Source organism: Rhinopithecus roxellana, chromosome 6 (genome assembly GCF_007565055.1).
Source record: "Rhinopithecus roxellana isolate Shanxi Qingling chromosome 6, ASM756505v1, whole genome shotgun sequence".
NCBI classification, from domain to species: domain Eukaryota; kingdom Metazoa; phylum Chordata; class Mammalia; order Primates; family Cercopithecidae; genus Rhinopithecus; species Rhinopithecus roxellana.
In genome coordinates this window covers 50930358-50949728 of record NC_044554.1, presented here as the reverse complement: position 1 = coordinate 50949728, position 19371 = coordinate 50930358, and the positions used below count along the sequence as shown (strand labels likewise).

The 19371-nt window shown below is 39.0% G+C and overlaps 1 protein-coding gene across 1 annotated transcript in view; it reads left to right on the top strand.

Annotated features, from left to right (window-relative positions):
* The window catches only part of MGAM2 (maltase-glucoamylase 2 (putative)), a 108333-nt gene that overhangs the window by 50221 nt on the left and 38741 nt on the right, over window positions 1-19371 (top strand). Inside the window, exons 23-32 of the mRNA XM_030933398.1 lie at window positions 318-367; window positions 3216-3383; window positions 4454-4609; window positions 5630-5851; window positions 8034-8188; window positions 9222-9390; window positions 9978-10074; window positions 10530-10642; window positions 11108-11233; window positions 13512-13640. Coding sequence (XP_030789258.1) covers window positions 318-367; window positions 3216-3383; window positions 4454-4609; window positions 5630-5851; window positions 8034-8188; window positions 9222-9390; window positions 9978-10074; window positions 10530-10642; window positions 11108-11233; window positions 13512-13640 — 1385 coding nt within the window. The remainder of the gene's footprint in view (window positions 1-317; window positions 368-3215; window positions 3384-4453; window positions 4610-5629; window positions 5852-8033; window positions 8189-9221; window positions 9391-9977; window positions 10075-10529; window positions 10643-11107; window positions 11234-13511; window positions 13641-19371) is intronic.

Below are 19371 nucleotides of genomic sequence, written 5' to 3'. Positions count from 1 at the left end.
ACATGGAATTAGTATGTATTGTGTTGACCTTGAGGAACTCATGATCCAGCAGGTTAGATACAATGCATTTGTAGATAACTATAATGCAAATCAAAATGTTTTACATGCCAGTGAAATGGTGCCACAGACTGACATGTGAATTTAGAGAAAATGGTCCAGGAAATATTTGCAGAAGTTTGAAAAAGAAAAAATGCACAGAACTCAGATGAGCAGAACTAGATGGTTGGTAAAGGAATTCCAGATGAAATGAAGAGAAGAGCAGGACTCCCCAGCTGCATGGCTTCTCATAGTAACGGGTGCTCCTCTTTCTTTTTTAGATGCTGTAACTGAAAAGAAGTATATTCTATATGATTTCTCTGTTACCTCTGTAAGTACTTTTTTCAAGGAACACACAGCGTATGTTCTTTACTGTGATGGCTCTTTGAATTTGTAGTTTAATATAGACACATGGTTATGTGCAACAGAGACAGGGTTTTACTGTCACGATTCCAAAAAGGAATCAAATGAACATGAAAGTGTTTAATGTGTGTCAGGCTTATAAGCTGCTACAAAAGCGGTATGAGTTCTGTGCAGAACTGTTTTTTCCCGGAAAAAAAAAAAATGATTGCCTTTGAGTTTTATGTGATGGGTGCTGGCTTCCAGGATGTGCCTTTTTTGACGTTTACAAGTGTATATGAGGTGTGGGTGGGTTAGTGAGTGGTGTAGCACCTTTTTAAGGTTCTTCCATAACAGCTCTCCTTTGTAGCGGGTAAAACTCGGCCTTTGGCACAGGTATCAAGCAGTGACTTTCAAAGCCTGGAAGATACAGAACATCATTTGCCTCTGAGGAATAAAAAGCAGCAAGTCTAGCAGAAAATGAGGGAATTCTGACGTGGTTTTCTTAGAAGCCTGTTCATGTACAGGCAGAACTTTCTTTTGAGGCAGTCTCTCTCTCTCTCTTATTTCTCCTTTCTTTTAAATATATATATATATATGTATCTACATCTATATCTATAAAAATGGATCTACTTTGAGATATAGAATATATATAATATTATATATATAAGATATAATATATATCTTAAAGTGACTTTTTTATTTTGAAATAATTAAAGATCCCCATGCAATTGTAAGAACTAGCACAGAGTTCCCATATACCCCTTTGCCCAGTTTCTCCCATGGTAGCATCTTATAAACCTATAGCACAATTTCACAACCAGAATGCCAGCATTGATGCTGTTGAGATACAGAACATTTCATTAGCACAAAGATCTCTCCTGCTGCCCTTTAATAGCATGTCCACTTGCTTCCTCTCCCTATCCCTCCTCAGCTCTTGGCAACCAATCATCTGTTCGCCATTTCTATAATTTTATCCTTTCGAGAGTGTTCTGTAAAGAGAATTAAACAGTTTGCAACCTTTGGGATTGGTTTTTTCATTCAGCATAGTTCCCTCAAAACCCATCCAAGTTGTGTGTGACGACGGCTTGTTCCATTTTATTGCTGAGTAGTGTTCCAAGTTATGGATGTACCACCTTTTAAAAATCATTCACTTGCTAAAGAGTGTCTGAGTTGGCTCCAGTTGTGAACTGCTACAAGTAAATTAAAATTGCTACTAACACTCATGTATAGGTTTTGGTGTGAACATAAGTTTTTGTTTTGTTTTGTTTTGTTTTGCTTTGAGATGGAGTCTCACTGTGTCACCCAGGCTGGAGTGCAATGGCACGATCTCAGCCCAGTGCAACCTCTGCCTCCTGGGTTCAAGAGAGTCTCCTACCTCAGCCTCCTGAGTAGCTGGGATTACAGGCACACGCCACCACGCCTGGCTAATTTTTCTGTTTTTGGTAGAGACGAGGTTTCACCATGTTGGTCAGGCTGGTCTCAAACTCTTGACCTCATGATCCACCTGCCTCGGCTTCCCAAAGTGCTGGGATTACAGGCGTGAGCCACTGTGCCTGGCCATAAGTTTTTATTTCTCTGTAATAAGTGCCTAAGAGTGCAGTTGCTGGGTCTTATGGTAGTGCATGTTTAGTTTTATAATAATCTTCCAAACTGTTTTCCAAAATGCCTGTACCATTTTACACTTCCACCAGCAACATTTGAGTAATATAATTTATTTGCATCATGGTCAACATCTGATGTTGTCACTATTTTTTTTAAGGCTTTTCTGATTGATATGTAGTTATAGCTCATTGTGTTTTCAATTTGTATTTCTCTGATGGCTAATGATGTTGAACATCTTTTCATATGTCTATTTACCATCTATATATTTACATTTTTAATTTTGATGAATCTAATTTATCATTCTTTTCCTTATAGATTATGCTTTTTGATGTCAAGTTTAAGATCTCTTTGCCAAGTCTTAGATTCTGAATATTATCTCCCATTTAAAAAAAATATAGTCTTACCTTTTACTTTTAAGTCTGTGATCTATTTTCAGTTAATTTTTACATTACATGTAAGATTTAGGTTGGAGTTCGACCTTTTGCCTGTGTATGTCCAGTTGCCCCAACATCTTTGTTGAAAAATCTGTCTTTGTAAAAAATCATTTGGGCATATATGTATGGGACTTCTAATTTTTTTAAATTATCAAACTGCCACTTTTTTCTTCGGTCTTAATTTCTACCTTCTTCTTTGTCATAGCTCAACTGTGTCACCTTTGTTCCCTAAATAAGTTATTTAATTTTCTGTGCTTCAGTTTCCTCATCTGAAAAATCAGGGTAATTATAGCTCCAACCTCATAGTCTGCTGTGAAAACGGAATGAAATAGTACATGTAAAATGCTTAGCATAGGGCCTGGCACATAATACACACTCAAATACTCTTAGCTGTTATCATCGTTATTAGTAAAATAAAAGGAAAAACTTACTTGGACCCTTTTGGTGTATATGTGTATGTCTTTATCTTTGTGTGCCAACGAGTCTCGTATCTTTTTGTTTACTGTGTGAGTACCTATCTTGTCTGCTTGAAAATTCTACAGTGTCAGGGACAAATTTTCTGAGTAATAGAATCAGTAGAGAACCAGCAAACCAAAAGGAAGATGAAATATTACTTAAAAATTTAAGATTGATAAGAGTCTGAGTGAACGAGTTCCCTAGAGATGATGACCTAGCAACATTTGAAACTGCAGAGAAAAGGAAACAGCTTGGATCTCAGAAAATGAGACATTGACTGGTATTTAGGGATAATAAGAGTCTGAAGTACCTGGTTTCTAATCTGACTTTTTTTCCCCCTCCCAGAACCATCTACAAGCAAAGATTATAAATAATAATTATACGGACACTGACAACCTCATGTTTACAGAAATCACAATCTTGGGAATGGACAAACAGCCAGCTAATTTTACTATCTTACTGAATAATGTCGCCACCTCCAGTCCAAGCGTTGTCTACAATGCTTCCACAAAGGTAAGAGATCCTTCCATTCTGCAGGGTCCTCTCCAGAACCCCTGGCTCTGACAGCCGGCCCTACTTTGCTTTTAACTGTGGGCAATCAGACACAACTGACTTGCTGGGAGGTCCAACATATCACAGGGAGGATGCAGGAGAAACATGTGCATGCTAAAGAAGGACCTCTCTGCTTTGTTTGTATCAGGGCTTTGTAGAAGATAGTGGGAGTTGGAACCCTGAGAGAAGGAAGTTCTTCTCTGGGCACACTAAAAATGAGACACTCTGATCCCAGCTGTGACATAGTGAATAGATTGTGTAATGGTATTTACACATTTATCCTCTCATTGCAGGGAGAATCTCTTTGAGAAACAGTTGATATTTGTCCTTACTGTTTTAGGCTATTTGCATGCCATTAATAAAATGTGAGTGGAGTAACACAAGGAGAAATCCAGTTTTGCTCTTATTGAATGATTCCCTTACATTGTTAGTTGAATATTTCAAGGTCTGGGAAATTCATTATTTCTTAGATCAGCCCCTTTCCATGTTGACAAGACATATAGCATAAGGTAAGAGTTTGATTTTTAGAGTTAGGCAGAATGGGGCTCCAATCTCAGCTCTTAGGGTATTAGGTGTCTCTGTATCTTAGTTTTCTGTTCTGTAAAATGGAGATAGTCATAACATTGACAGCATGGAACTGCTCTCTAGGATTCATGGAGATCATGCTTATTAAGTGGTTATCACAGTGCTTGGCTTGTGTGAATGTTCCATAAAGTTTAGCTGTTGTTGTTATTACTACTTTTATTAAATTGATAAGCATCACACCCAGAGGACAGTAAGCCTAACAATGACAGTTCTGCCTGTGATCTGCACTCATGAGCATGATGAAAACTCTTCCCATCCAACACTTCCACAATGACTCCATGAAGTGAGAAAGCCCAGGAATCAGCCAAGTTCCAAATATCTCATGACAAAATGGTTTTGGAAGAAGGAATAGATCTCCTTGTCCTGACTTCCAGACTTGCAGCCAAGAACTCTTTCTGGGTGCCTTTCTCTCCCTTCCTTTGTCACTGTGACGTCTCTTTCCCCAGGTTGTAACCATCACTGATCTCCAAGGACTGGTACTGGGACAAGAATTCTCTATTAGGTGGAATCTTCCTGTCAGTGACCCGGAGAAGTTCAACTGCTACCCTGACGATCCAACAGCCTCTGAGGAGAGTTGTCGGCAGCGGGGGTGTCTTTGGGAGGTAAATGACCAGAAACAGATTAGGAAGTTGTAAAAACTGTCCCACAAGTAATTAGGTACCTAGAAAACACTTTTCAAATGTCTGTGGCTTGAAGAAAACCAGGACACTGTGCAACATGCCTTTTGCCAACTCTACAAAATAGGTCATCAGTATTTTCCCCAGATATCCTAGATCAGAAGAAATTTATTGCCATTTTCATTGCCACTCCAACCATATCATTAAAAACCCAATTTTAAACATAATAATATACATTGGGTATGCATTTTACATTGCATATTTTAACCAATCTTGTTTTGTCTATTGCAGAACACAATCAGGAAGCATAAGGTCAGGCTGTTCCTCTCTAAATGAACAATAGAGAAAATGGAAACTAGAAAGAACAAGTGATTTCCTCTAGATTACATGGGAGGCAATAAGGACCCGGGGAGTAGAACCCTGCCTGGAGGTTTTTGTCTCTAGATCAAACTTTCTGCCGCTCTGTCACTGTTCACTCATTATAGGTCAATGTGTGTGTTTAAAAAATGGGTGTGTGCATTTGCTAGGGCTACCATAACAGAGTACCACAAACTGAGTGGCATAGAAAGACAGGAATCTATTCCCTCAGAATTCTGGAGTCTAGAAGTAGGATCATGGTGTCAGTGGAGCTGGTCCCTTCTGAGGACTTTGGGGGTATTTCTTCGCTTGTAGATGCATCACCCCATTCTCTGTCTTCATAGTCACATGTGTACATGTCTATTTCTGTGTCCAAATTTTTGTTATTAATAAAGATGCCAGTAATACCAGATCAGGGCCTGTCCCAATGACCTCATCTTAATTTGTTCATGGCAGAAACCCTAATTCCAAATAATCACATTTACAGGTATCAGGGGTTAGGACTTAACATCTATTTTGGGGGACACAATTCAATCCATAACCGTGGACACGGTATCAGAGACTTAGTCTGTGTTAACCAACTTCTTCAGGAATGACAGCCTCAGTGTTGTATCAGAGGCTGAGCAAGACTTTGTCCTGTTGTTCCAGGATACATCTACTCCTGGAGTGCCCACCTGTTACTATGACACCATCCCTAATTATGCTGCTAGTGACATTCAGTACCTGAGCACTAGCATTACTGCAAACCTTTCCCTCCTGATGGCCTCTGAGTCAGCTGCTGCTGCTGCTGCCTCTGATTCTGTCTCTGCACAGATCAGCCTCCTCCGCCTCAATGTGATCTATCACACAGCAACCATGCTGCAGGTCAAGGTAAGGCCCATGTTGCAGATTCTGGTTCTCAATATGGAGTTTTAACTTACGATTCTGTATGGATAGAAGCCATTGAAACAATTAAAACATTTTTTTTTTCTTTTCAAGACAGGATCTCCCATGTCACCTAGGCTGGAGTGCAGGGGGTACAATCTGTAACCTCCACCTCCCTGGCTCAAGCCATCTTCCCACCTCAGCCTCCCAAGTAGCCAGGACTATAGGTGTGCGCCTACACACCTGGCTAATTTTTGTATTTTTTTGTAGAGACAGGATTTTGCCATGTTTCTGGTCTCAAATGTCTGACCTCAAGCAATTCACCTCCCTCCACCTCCCACTGTGCTGGGGTTACAGGCATGAGCCACTGTGCCTGGCTGAAACAGCTTTTTATCCAAATCCCTCATGTTACAGATGAGGGAACTAAGGCCTGGAGAGAGGTAAATGTCATAAAGTAGATGGTAGAGCCAGGATGTGACCTTAGATCTGTAAGGACCATGAATTTCCTATAATGATGAGCATTCTAGGTCACAAACATCATCAAAGAATCATCCTTTAGCCCTGAGAAAAATGCATCTGCTTTGTGGCAAACTCAAATGAGAGGCATTAACTTAATTGCAATATTAGAATTATTTTCTCTAGCAGTAATTCTCAAATTGCAGCATGCATCAGAATCACCTTCAAATCATTTTAAAACCCAGATTTCCGGCCCTCACCCCTAGGGTTTCCAATTCAGTAGACCTAGGCTGGGGCCTAGCCTGAGAATTTGAATTTCTTTTTCTTTTTCTTTTTTTTGAAATGGAGTTTCACTTTTGTTGCCCGGGCTAGAGTATAGTGGCGTAATCTCGGCTCACTACAACCTCTGCCTCCCAGATTCAAGCGATTCTCCCGCTTCAGCCTTCCAAGTAGCTGGGATTACAGGCACCTGCATCCACGCCCAGCTAATTTTTTGTATTTTTAGTAGAGATGGGGTTTCACCATGTTGGCCAGGCTGGTCTCGAACTCCTGACCTCAGGTGATCCACCCGCCTTGGCCTCCCAAAGTGCCAGGATTACAGGTGTGAGCCACCACGCCTGGCCTCGAGAATCTGTATTTCTAACAAGCTCCCAGGTGAGGCTGGTGCTGCAGGTCAAGAGACCAAACTTTGAGACCTACTGCTATGCGCACTTAAAAAATATGTCTACTGGAAATACAGTGTGAACCACACATATTTTCCAGTAGACACATTTTTAAATGTATATTTGAAAAGTGAAATTAATTTTAATAATATTTTATTTAACCAATGTGCAGGTGTGATCCACCTGTGTGTGATCATGAGGTCAGTAGATCAAGACCATCCTGGCCAACATGGAGAAACCCTGTCTCTACTAAAATACAAAAAATTAGCCAGGTGTGGTGGTGCATGCCTGTAGTTCTAGCTACTCAGGAGGCTGAAGCAGGGGAATCACTTGAACCCAGGAGGTGGAGATTGCAGTGAGCCAAGATCGCACCACTGCACTCCAGCCTGGCGACAGAGTGAGAATCCATCTAAAAATAATAATAATAAAAAGAAAGAAAGAAAGAAAAAAGAAAACCTTCACCTAAGCACAAATGTGGGGCTAATAATATGAGGAAGAGGATAGTCACTCATAATGGTGATACTCCTTGTCCTTGCATAACATTTTTCATTCCTTTTATTCTTCCCACATGTCACTCCTGTTAGGTAAGTAGGAACAAGGGGTGGATACAGAAAAGAAACTTTAGGAATGGGAAAGCTGTGCAACATCTGGAAGCTCAAACAGTAAGGAGATCTCAGAGTCCACATGAAAACTCAATTCTCTAATTCCTAACATGCATACACACATACAAATTTACACAGTTCTATGCACATACATGTCTGCATGCCACGCACTTACAAACATATACACACACATTCTATTCATGAAATTCTATCCCCTTCTACCACAAGTTCTTTAGAGGAAGAGCCCTCCTTGGCTTGGAATGGGTTTTACTGAGGCATTTTTGAACTTCAGCATCTGTATGGGGCACAGTGGGCAGGCAGGCCTCACATCCATTTGCTTGGGGATGTTTGATGCCTACTGATACAGTGCAAACTGGTCAAAAACGTGGAAACTGAATTATATGGGGTGGCATGAGGGGTTTTAGGTCTGAGACCCTACCAGAAAGTTTTCTTCTCTCTTCTTGCCAGATCTATGACCCCACTAATAAAAGGTACGAGGTTCCAGTACCACTGAACACTCCTCCTCAACCAGTTGGTGACCCTGAAAACTGTCTGTATGATGTCAGGATTCAGAACAATCCTTTTGGAATCCAGATCCAACGCAAAAACTCCAGCACTGTGATGTAAGCACTATTTATTTGGTTCTAATTAGAGTAGTTCTAGATTTAATTACAGTAGTTACAATTAATTCAAGTGAAATATTAATCTCAGAGACCCTGTGGAAATATGTGTGCATTTGTTAGAGTATATCTATTTCTCCCATGCTTTAATGGGTAATTTGTTTTTGGTTAGTTGTTAACAAAAATAATCAAAGTTTAAAGAAATAAAGTATTGTTTGATTTCAGAGAAAGAAAAATACATGTTCTACTTATTGTTCTTAAGTAGAACAGAAAACTCTATTTAATAAGTACAGCAGATAACCTAAGATACAAATGAGTTCCATATTATGTCTTATTAAGAAATAATAAGAGGCGGGAGAGAGGGGCAAATGTTAAAAAGGAGAGAGAAATAACTTCTTGTAATGTTTGCTTCTGTGGACACAGAAGCCTTCAAGCCTTTTCACAATGTTAAGCATAAAAGGAATTGTCATCTCCCATCTCTTGTCCTGCTGCTGAATAGAATGAAGTGAAGGTCTGGATTTTGCCTGGGGCGAGGTTCCCTGTCCCAGTAGAAGTTGTCACCTGTGTGTGCACCTTTGCCTTCCTGTGTATGTCTTTTCTCTTTGGCTATGCGAGTGATTTCCTCTCTGTTGCCCTCTTTGGTAAGAAGTCCTTTGACCAACTCAAGAGAAGTTCTTCTAAGAGTTTCACATTTTTCTATTGCAAAGTTTGCTTAAACCCTATTTGTTTATTTATATATTTACTCAAGCTGATAAGCCAGGCACTGAGAACTTGAAATAAATAGAAGAATGAGTCACGGCCCTTGCTCTCAAGGATCCAGAAAAGGAGATCTCAGTCTGACAAACCACAGAACAGAAATGTGAACATGGAACTTTGGTCCTGAGTCAGGGCCATTGTTATGACCTCTGGGTCATGTCACAGTATTTGAACCTGCAATAATTAAGGAGGCTTTGGAATCAACTAGACATTCCAAACACATTCCAAGTAGCTCTGGCCAGTGGTCTCCAGCTCAGCGTGGTCTGCTTTTGTGTTGCAGTTGGGATTCTCAACTCCCTGGCTTCACCTTCAATGACATGTTTCTCTCCATTTCTACGCGTCTGCCCTCTCAGTACATCTATGGTTTTGGGGAAACTGAGCACACGACTTTCAGACGAAACATGAACTGGAACACATGGGGAATGTTTGCTCGCGATGAGCCACCTGCGGTAGGGACAATGGAATAAGTTTAGCAATCAGTGTCTCTCAATGTAAATCTCTTTTAATCCTAACGCTTATATCTGATACCTTGCCCATCAATTTCTTATATTCTGCTCTCAGTTGTAATAGGCTACATGTCACATTCTTTTGTCCCGAAAAGGCATATATATATATATATATATATTTCCCTCTGTCAATTATGAATTTTATTTATCTCACAAACTTTTACTTAATGTATTCTATGTGTCAGGCACATTGCTAAGTGCTTAGCTACAGATTTAATAAGACACTCTCTTTGCTCTCCAGAGGCTTATAGGCTAGTGAGAGAAATAGAAGTAGAAATAGTGATAGCACAGTGGAATCACTGGATTATGTAATAATGTATCATTGAATTAAATAATAATAAATGAGGAAGGCATGAAGTGGGGAAGACACAGCTTTTAACTTGGAGTAGAAGGGAGGGTCAAGGAAGGTCCAACAAAGGACATGACATTGAGCTGAATCTTTAATGATGAGTAAGAGTTTGCTGTTTGGGTTATGGTATGAAAACAATATCTTGAACTTTCTTTTTGTTTATTACCCTCATTACTCCCAGTACAAGAAGAATTCCTATGGTGTCCACCCTTACTACATGGCACTGGAGGAGGATGGTAGTGCCCATGGAGTGCTCCTGCTAAATAGCAATGCCATGGGTAAGGCAGAGGCACAGCTCCCGTGCACCACCAGAAACAGCTGTAACCACTCTACTTTGACCTGGATTATCAATAGAAATAGAGGCATTCAGGGAGCAAGAGAAATGGAATAAATAAACTGACTTTCCATTTATTCATCTATTTATTCAAGATTTATTAAGAACTCTGGATCAGGTGTTAAGTGTGGAATTTTGATCAATTATGGCTCCTACTCTGGCATAGCCTATTTTACTGTGAAACTTTGGCTCCTATTCACAGAGTGATAAAAGTAGTTGAGGTTGCATATTACATTTGGGGTACCTGCAAATACACCTCTGATTCTAATGAATGAGAGAAGACTTTCTAGAGAAGGCAGGTATCAGAGAGTGTGAAGAAAGCAAATTTTAGAGCAGGTTTTCTATCTGGGTGATTTACTCCTCCAAGGATGTGCCTCATGTATGTTGTTTTTCTTACAGATGTGACGTTACAGCCCACTCCTGCCCTGACATACCGCACCACTGGAGGGATTTTGGACTTCTACATTGTTTTGGGGCCAACCCCTGAACTTGTAACTCAGCAATACACCGAGGTTAGAAGCCATTCTGTCCATCAATATATTGTCAAATGCTATTACCACATTATTAGCACTGAGATAAGGCAGTTTTTTCTTTTGATCCTTGAGTGTCACTACTAGATTATTACTGCCTTTGCTGAAATCATATTTTAGTATTATGGTTCTATAAAGCCATATTAATATCCCATGTGTCCCCTCACTTGCTAAACAGCCTATCTAAGAATTGCTAATCAGTAATAACCAGCAAATCTCAGGTTTCCTAGAATGAAAACTCTGGAATATAAAAAAACTCCAATTACAATGTTTCTATCATTCTGCATGTCCATAGTTGCTCCACATTTATTGGACTTTCTTATCTTTCTTGGGTGAGGCCTCTTAGACAGTACTTAGCAGAAACACTCAAGTTGATTCAAGTATAAGTCAACCACCTTTTTTCTTCCCTAACAAGTCCATCTGGATGCGTTTTTCTTTTTATTCTAGTTGATCGGTCGGCCAGCAATGATTCCATACTGGGCCTTGGGATTCCAGCTAAGTCGCTATGGATACCAGAATGATGCTGAAATCTCCAGTTTGTATGATGCAATGGTGGCAGCCCAGATTCCCTATGTATGAAACCCTCACTCAGCCCGAGGTGTAATCAGTTACAGGAATTTGTGGCTAATTTTATATTAGAAGTGCTATGATGTTCTTATCAAAGATAACTTGATACATCCAGGCTGAATTTTTTTCTTAGTATATACTGTAATACTATATACTTATTAAACAGAAATTAGAAAATAGAAAAATTACAGGATGAAAAAAATCCATTGATATACCTTACCAAAGTAATCAACATTAATAACATGCTAGTTTATTCTTTTCCAAATTTTGGCTTATGCACAAGTCTCTGTTTTACCAAACAAGTTTCACCTAGGGTCATATGGCAATGCTGGGGACTATCCCTTTGGGCTAAAAAGAAGCAACTTTCTTTTTTTTTTTACTAAATATTAACCACTTTAGTTATTATTCAGTAATCATGGTTTGAGTAAGTTTCATGTGCAGAAACCTGGGTTGGTACTGCATAGAGAGATCTAGACATTCAAGAAAGCTATAAAATAATGTAGTTCTTGTATGTTGGTGTAAGGAAGGGGTTCAGTTTCCATTCTACATATGACTAGCCAGTTTTCCCAGCAACATTTATTGAATAGGGAGTCCTTTCCCCATTGCTTGTTTTTGTTAGTTTTGTAGAAGATCAGATAATTGTAGGTGTATGGTCTTATTTCTGGGTTCTCTATTATTTGCCATTGGTTTATGTGTCTGTTCTTGTACCAGTACCATGCTGTTTTGATTACTGTAGCCCTGTAGCATAGTTTGAAGTGGGATTGTCTGATGCCTCCAGCTTTGTTCTTTTTGCTTAGGATTTGCTTGGCTATTCGGGCTCATTTTTGGTTACATATATGAATTTAAAAATAATTTTCTCTAGTTCTGTGAAGAATGTCAATGGTAGTTTAATGGGAATAGAATTGAATCTATAAATCGCTCTGGGCAGTATGGTCATTTTAACGATACCGATTCTTCCTATCTATGAGCACGTTTTTCCATTTGTTTGTGTCATCTCTGATTTCTTTGAACAGTGGTTTGTAGTTCTCCTTGTAGAGATCTTTCACCTCCCTGGTTAGATGTATTCTTAGGTATTTTATTTGTGGCAATTAGGAATGGGAGTTCATTTGTGGTTTGGCTCTAGGCTTGACTGTTGGTGGTGCATAGAAATGGTAGTTTTTTGTACATTGATTTTGTATCCTGACATTTTGCTGAAGTTGCTTATCAGCTTAAGAAAGTTTTGGGCTGAGATGATGGAGTTTTATATATAGGATCTTGTCTATATGACAAGATCTAGTATCTAGATACAGGATCATGTCATCTGCAGATATGAATAGCTTGACTTCCTCCTTTCCTATCTGAATGCCCTTTGTTTCTCTCTCTCTCTCTTTTTTGAAACAGAGTCTCCCTCTGCTGCCTAGGCTGGAGTGCCGTGGTGCGATCTCGGCTCACTGCAACCTCCACCTCCTGGGTTCAAGTGATTCTCCTGCCTCAGCCTCCTGAGTAGATGGGACTATAGGCACGGGCCACCACGCTCAGCTAATTTTTTTTTATATTTTTAGTAGAGACGGGGTTTCACCATGTTGGCCAGGCTGGTCTCGAACTCCTGACCTCAGGTGATCCACCTGCCTCGGCCTCCCAAAGTGCTGGGATTACAGGCATGAGCCACCGTGCCTGGCCCTTTTATTTATTTCTTTGCCTGATTGCCCTGGTCAGAACTTCCAGTACTATACTGAATAGGAATGGTGAGAGAGAAAACCTTGTCTTGTGCTGGTTTTCAAGGGGAATGCTTTCAGCTTTTGCTCAGTCAGTATGATATTGGCTGTAGGTTTGTCATCTATGGCTCTTATTATTGTGAGATATGTTCCTTTAGTACCTAGTTTATGGAGAGTTTTCAATCAGCCGTATTTACTGTAGAAAAAAACCAGATATACAATCCTGTTTGTTTCCTAGGAAAGTCCCAGTTTCTACCCTTGAACATTTCAATTAGAACTTTGTTTGATAGACTGAGTTGGAGATTTGAAGAGTAGGAAAGACATGAATTGAGGAAAGGAAAGGGGATAGAGTTCCAACTGGGGAAACAGAAGGAGAAGGATGGGCACAGGTGAACTGCATGCAGGCATCAGAAAGCAATTTCAATCTACGTAATTGAAAAGTCAGCAGAAGGAAGTAATGAGATGAGGAATGAAGAGGGGCCTGGACTGGGGCAGGCAGGTAGCAGGACCAAGGGCCTGGCAGAGCAGTTAGTGTGACCTGCAGGGCACCTTCTGCAGGGTTCCAAGCGCCTTGCTGCTTCTTTCTGCAGGATGTCCAGCATGTAGACATCGATTACATGAACCGGAAGCTGGATTTCACCCTCAGTGCCAACTTTCAAAACCTCAGTCTTCTGATTGAGCAAATGAAGAAAAATGGCATGAGATTTATTCTCACTTTGGTAGGTATTGAGACAGATTAGATCCTACTTTATGTTTCCATATTCATGGTGCAAAAATAGCACCATTGTGGGAAACTGGATGAAGGGTACAAGAAATGTTCCTGTACTCTGTACTTTTTTTTTGTTTTGCAACTTCTTGTGGTGAATCTATAATTATTATTTTTACTTTAAAAGCAAATGAAAGAAAGAAATGAAAGGGGGCTTTTAAAATATGATATATTATAAAATTTATTTTCCGTAACTGTCACTGGAATATAATTATTGTTCTCTTGGTAGAGTTAGAACAACTGTGGGCTGAAGCACTGGAGATAGAGAAAAAAAGAGGGCATCTCACTGTTTCAGGCTATGTCTCAGGAAAAATAGCTGTATCTTAGTCTCATCTTTACCTCAGGGGGTTCAAAAATCTCTTACGTTGTATCATCACTCAGAAATGGTAAGGCTCAGGTGACATTTCTTCTTAAACTTACAATTGAGTTAAGATCCAGAATACCAATTTATTATATTACTAGGAAGCTGCGTCTTGATAAATGCAGAGGTAATTACCTGCAAATGATTCTCCCTTCTAGCTTCCAAAAAATTACAGTATTATTTGGTGACTTTTGTTCACTTACTAATTCATGTATTTATTGAACACAATATTTGAAAACCACTCTTCTACAAGTTGTGTGTGCATATGTGAGGGTGCATGCATAGTCTAAATTAGCAAGACAGTGCCGTTTTGTTTACAAGGTTTTTATTCTAATGGAGGGAGAGAGCCAATAAACATTTGAAAAGATAATTTCAGACAGTAGTGATTTATATGACAATTGTGAAACAGCATAATATTATAGGGAATAATTGGGGCAGATATGGGATGGAGTGAACAGAGGAAGCTACTTTAGATAGACACATTGGGACACAGAGGGCAATAAAGAAGTTTCATGTTTTTGAGGAATATTGCTATTTTACTCTGGAAACACAATAAATTGGCTCTCTCTGCTTGAAGATTAAGTCTTATTAACCTGGTTTATCTCCAGGAGTTGTTTCCAAACACTAGCAAAAGTTTTTCTCAAGAATTGTATGGAGAAACACCAATACATTCTTTTACTTCTCAACTCTCTTTGTAAAAACAGATTTCTATGTCATTGGAAAAAAAATCACTTATGTCATATTTAAATTACTACAAGGGTTTTTAACATCTTATTTATTTGTTTATTTAAATAATTCAGGGTTAAACTTTTTTTAACTTTTATTTTAGATTCAGTATATACATATATAGGTTTGTTGCAAGTGTGTATTATGTAATGCTGAGGTTTGGAGTATGTATTAGTCTATTTTCATGCTGCCAATAAAGACATACCTGAGACTGGGCAATTTACAAAGGAAAGATGTTTAATGGACTCACAGTTCCACATGGCTGGAGAGTTCTCACAATCATGGCAGAAGGTGAAAGGCATGTCTCTCATGGTGGCAGACAAGAGAGTTTGTGCAGGGAAACTCCCCTTTTTATTTTTTATTTTTTGAGACGGAGTCTCGCTCTGTCGCCGGGGCTGGAGTGCAATGGCCGGATCTCAGCTCACTGCAAGCTCCGCCTCCTGGGTTTACGCCATTCTCCTGCCTCAGCCTCCCGAGTAGCTGGGACTACAGGCGCCCGCCACCTCGCCCGGCTAGTTTTTTGTATTCTTTAGTAGAGACAGGATTTCACCGCTTTAGCCAGGATGGTCTCGATCTCCTGACCTCGTGATCCGCCTGTCTCGGCCTCCCAAAGAAACTCCCCTTTTTAAAACCATCAGATCTCGTGAGACTTATTTGCTGTCATGAGAACAGCAGGGAAGGACCTGTCCCCATGAATCAATTACTTCTTACCAGGTCCCTCTTACAACACATGAGAATTCAAGATGAAATTTAGCTGGGGACAGACCCAAACCATATCAGAGAATGATGGAACCCATCACCCAGGTAGTGAACATAGTACCAAACAGGTAGTTTATCAACCCTTGCCCCACTCTCTCCCTCTCCTCTCTTGTAGTTTCTGGTGTCCCTTATTCCCACCTTTATGTCCATGTGTACACAATACTTAGCTCTCACTTATAAGTGAGAACATGTGGTATTTGCATTTCTGTTCCTGCATTAATTCACATAGAATAATAGCCTACAGCTATATCCATGCTGCTGCAAATAACATAATTTCATTCTTTTTATGGCTGTGTACTATTCCATGGTATATATTCACCATATTTTCTTTATCCAATCTACCATTGATGGGCTCCTGGGTTAACTTCATGTCTCTGCTCTTGTGAATAATGCTGTGATAAACATACAAGTACATATGTTTTTTGAGCAAATAATTTATTTTCCTTAGGGTATATACCTAGTAATGGGGTTGCTGGGTGGTATGTTAGATCAATTCTTAGTTATTTGAGAAATCTCCAAATTGCTTTCCACTGTGGATGAACTAATTTACATTCCCACCAACAGTGTGTGAAGTGTTCTCTTTTCTCCACAGCCCCACCAACATCTATTTTTTGACTTTCCAACAAAAGCCATTCTGACTCAAGTCAGATGGTATCTCATTGTGGTTTGATTTGCATTTCTGTATTAGTTATGCTTAGCATTTTTTCATATGTTTGTTAGCCACTTGTATGTTTTCTTTTGAGAAGTGTCTGTTCATGTCCTTTGCCTACTTTTTAATGGGATTGTTTGTTTTTGACTTGTTGATTTAAGTTCCATATATATTCTGGATTTTAGGCCTTTGTCAGATTCATAACTTGCTAATGTTTCCTCCCATTTGGTAGGTTACCTCGTTACTCTGTTGACAGTTTCTCTTGCTGTGCAGAAGCTGTTTATTTTAATTAGATCCATTGTCAATTTTTGTTTTCATTGCGATTGCTTTTGAGGACTTAGCCATAAATTATTTGCCAAGGCCGATGTCAAGAAGAACATTTCCTAGATTTTCTTCTAGGATTTTTGTAGTTTGAGATCTTATATTTAAGTCTTTAATCTATCTTGAGTTAATTTTTGTATATAGTGAAAGGTAGGAGTCCAGTACCATTCTTTTGCATATGGTGAGCCAGTTATCCCAGCACCATTTATTAATAAAATATTCTTTCCTTCTTACTCATTTTTGTCAATGTTTCTGAAGATCAGATAATAATTGTAGGTGTTTGATAGTATACTTTGAGGTTGGATAATGTGATATCTCTAGCTTTGTTCTTCTTGCTTAGAATCACTTTCGCTATTCAGGCTCTTTTTTGGTTCCATGTGAATGTTAGAATAGTTTTTCTAATTATGCAAAAAATGACATTTGTAGTTTAATAGATATAGCATTGAATCTATGAATTACTTTGGGAAGTGTGGCCATTTTAATGATATTAATTCTTCCAGTCCGTGAGCATGAAATGTTTTTTCATTTGTTTGTGTCATCTCTGATTTCCTTCAACAGTGTTTTGCACTTCTTGTAAAGGTCTTTCACCTGCTTGGTTAGATGTATTCCTAGGTATTTTATCCTTTCTGTTGTTGTTGTAAATGGGATTGCATTCTTGATGAACTATAGAACATTCTTGTTTTTATAGTTCTTCTAGGTGTGAAGCTGGATCATTAATTTGAGGTCTTTCTAACTTGAGATTTCTAATTTGAGATTTCTCAGCTTGAACATTACTGATGTATAGAAATGCTACTAATTTTTGTACATTAATTTTGTTTCTTGAAACTTTACTGAAGCTGTTTATCAGTTCTAGGAGCCTGTTGGTAAAGTGTTTAGGGTTTTCTAGATATGGAATGATGTCATCTGTGAAGAGAGACAGTTTGACTTCTTCTTTTCCTATGTGGATGCGTTTTATTTTTTTCTCTTGCCTGATTGCTCTGGCAAGGACTTTCAGTACTATGTTAAATAGGAGTGATGAGAGGGGGGCATCCTTGTCATGTTCAGTTCTCAAGAAGAATGCCTCCAGCTTTTTCCCATTCAGTATGATGTTGGCTCTGGGTTTGTCAGAGATAGCTCTTATTTTCAGATACTTCCCTTTGATGCCTAATTTCTTGAGGGTTTTATCATGAAGGAATGTTGGATTTTATCAAAAGCTCTTTCTACATCTTTTGAAGCTATCATATAGCTTTTGTTTTTAATTCTGTTTATATGGTGAATCATATTTATTGATTTGCCTATGTTGACCCAACCTTGCATCCCAGGGTTACGGGGAAAAGCCTACTTGAACATGGTCAGTTAACTTTTTGATGTGCTCCTGGGTTTGGTTTGTTAATCTTTTGTTGAGGATTTTTGCATCTGTGTTCATCAGGGATATCAGCCTGAAGTTTTCTTTTTTTATTGTCTCTGGCAGATACTGGTATCAGGATGATGCTGGTTTTGTAGAATCACTTAAGGTGGCATCCCTCCTCAAGTTTTTGGAATTTCAGTAGGATTGGTACCAGCTCTATGTACATTTAGTAGGATTTTACTATGGATTCATTTGGTTAAGGACTTTTTTTTTATGGTTGCTGGGCTTTTTATTGCTGATACAATTTTAGAATTTATTATTGGTCTGTTTATGGTTTTATTTCCTTTCTGGTTCAATCTTGGGAGGTTGTGTGTTTCTAGGAATTTATTCATTTCCTCTAGATTTCCTAGTTTGTGTGCATAGAGATGTTCATAAAAATCTTTAAGGATATTCTGTATATCTGTGGGACTGGTTGTAATGTCATCTTTGTCATTTTTGATTATACTTATTTGTATCTTCTCTCTTTTTTTCTTAATCTAGCTGGTGGCCTATAATCTTGTTTATCCTTTCCAAAAAGCAGCTTTTGCTTTTGTTGGTCTCTTGTATGAATTTTTGAATCTTAATTTTGTTTAACTCTGCTTTGCTTTTGATCATTTATTTTCTTCTGCTGTCTTTGGGGTAAGTTTGTTCCTGTTTTTATCGTTCTTCTAGTTGTGAAGTTGGATTGTTCATTTGAGATCTTTCTAACTTCTTGATGTAGGCATTTACGGCTATAAACTTTCCTAGTGTGTCTTAGGGATGATCATCTTGCATAATATTTCATAGGGATTCTCTGAATTTCTTAAATTCACATGTTGACCTCTCTAGCAAGATTGGGGAAATTATCATGGACGATATCTTCAAATACGCTTTCCAAATAATTTTTTGTTTCCCCTTCTCTCTTAGGAATGCGAATGAGTCATAGATTTGGCCGCTTTTTTTTTAGAGACAGAGTCTCGCTCTGTCGCCCAGGCTGGAGTGCAGTGGTGGGATTTCGGCTCACTGCAAGCTCTGCCTCCTGGGTTCACGCCATTCTCCTGCCTCAGCCTCCCAACTCCCGAGTAGCTGGGACTACAGGCGCCCGCCACCTCGCCCGGCTAATTTTTTGTATTTTTAGTAGAGACGGGGTTTCACCGTGTTAGCCAGGATGGTCTCGATCTCCTGACCTCGTGATCCGCCCGTCTCGGCCTCCCAAAGTGCTGGGATTACAGGCGTGAGCCACCGCGCCCGGCCAGATTTGGCCTCTTTACATAATTATATATTTCTCAGAGGTTTTGTTCATTTTTAAAAATTATTAAAAAAAAATTTTTTTTTCTGACTGAGTTGTTTACAGGGACTGGTCTTTGAGTTCTGAGATTCTTTCCTCAGCTTGGTCTATTCTGTTGTTAATGCTTGCAATTGTGTTATAATTTTTTGTTTTAATTCCAGAAGTTGAGTTTAGGAAGTTCAGTTTAGCCATTCAGTTAAAATGGCTCTGCTATCTTTCACCTCTTGGATCATTT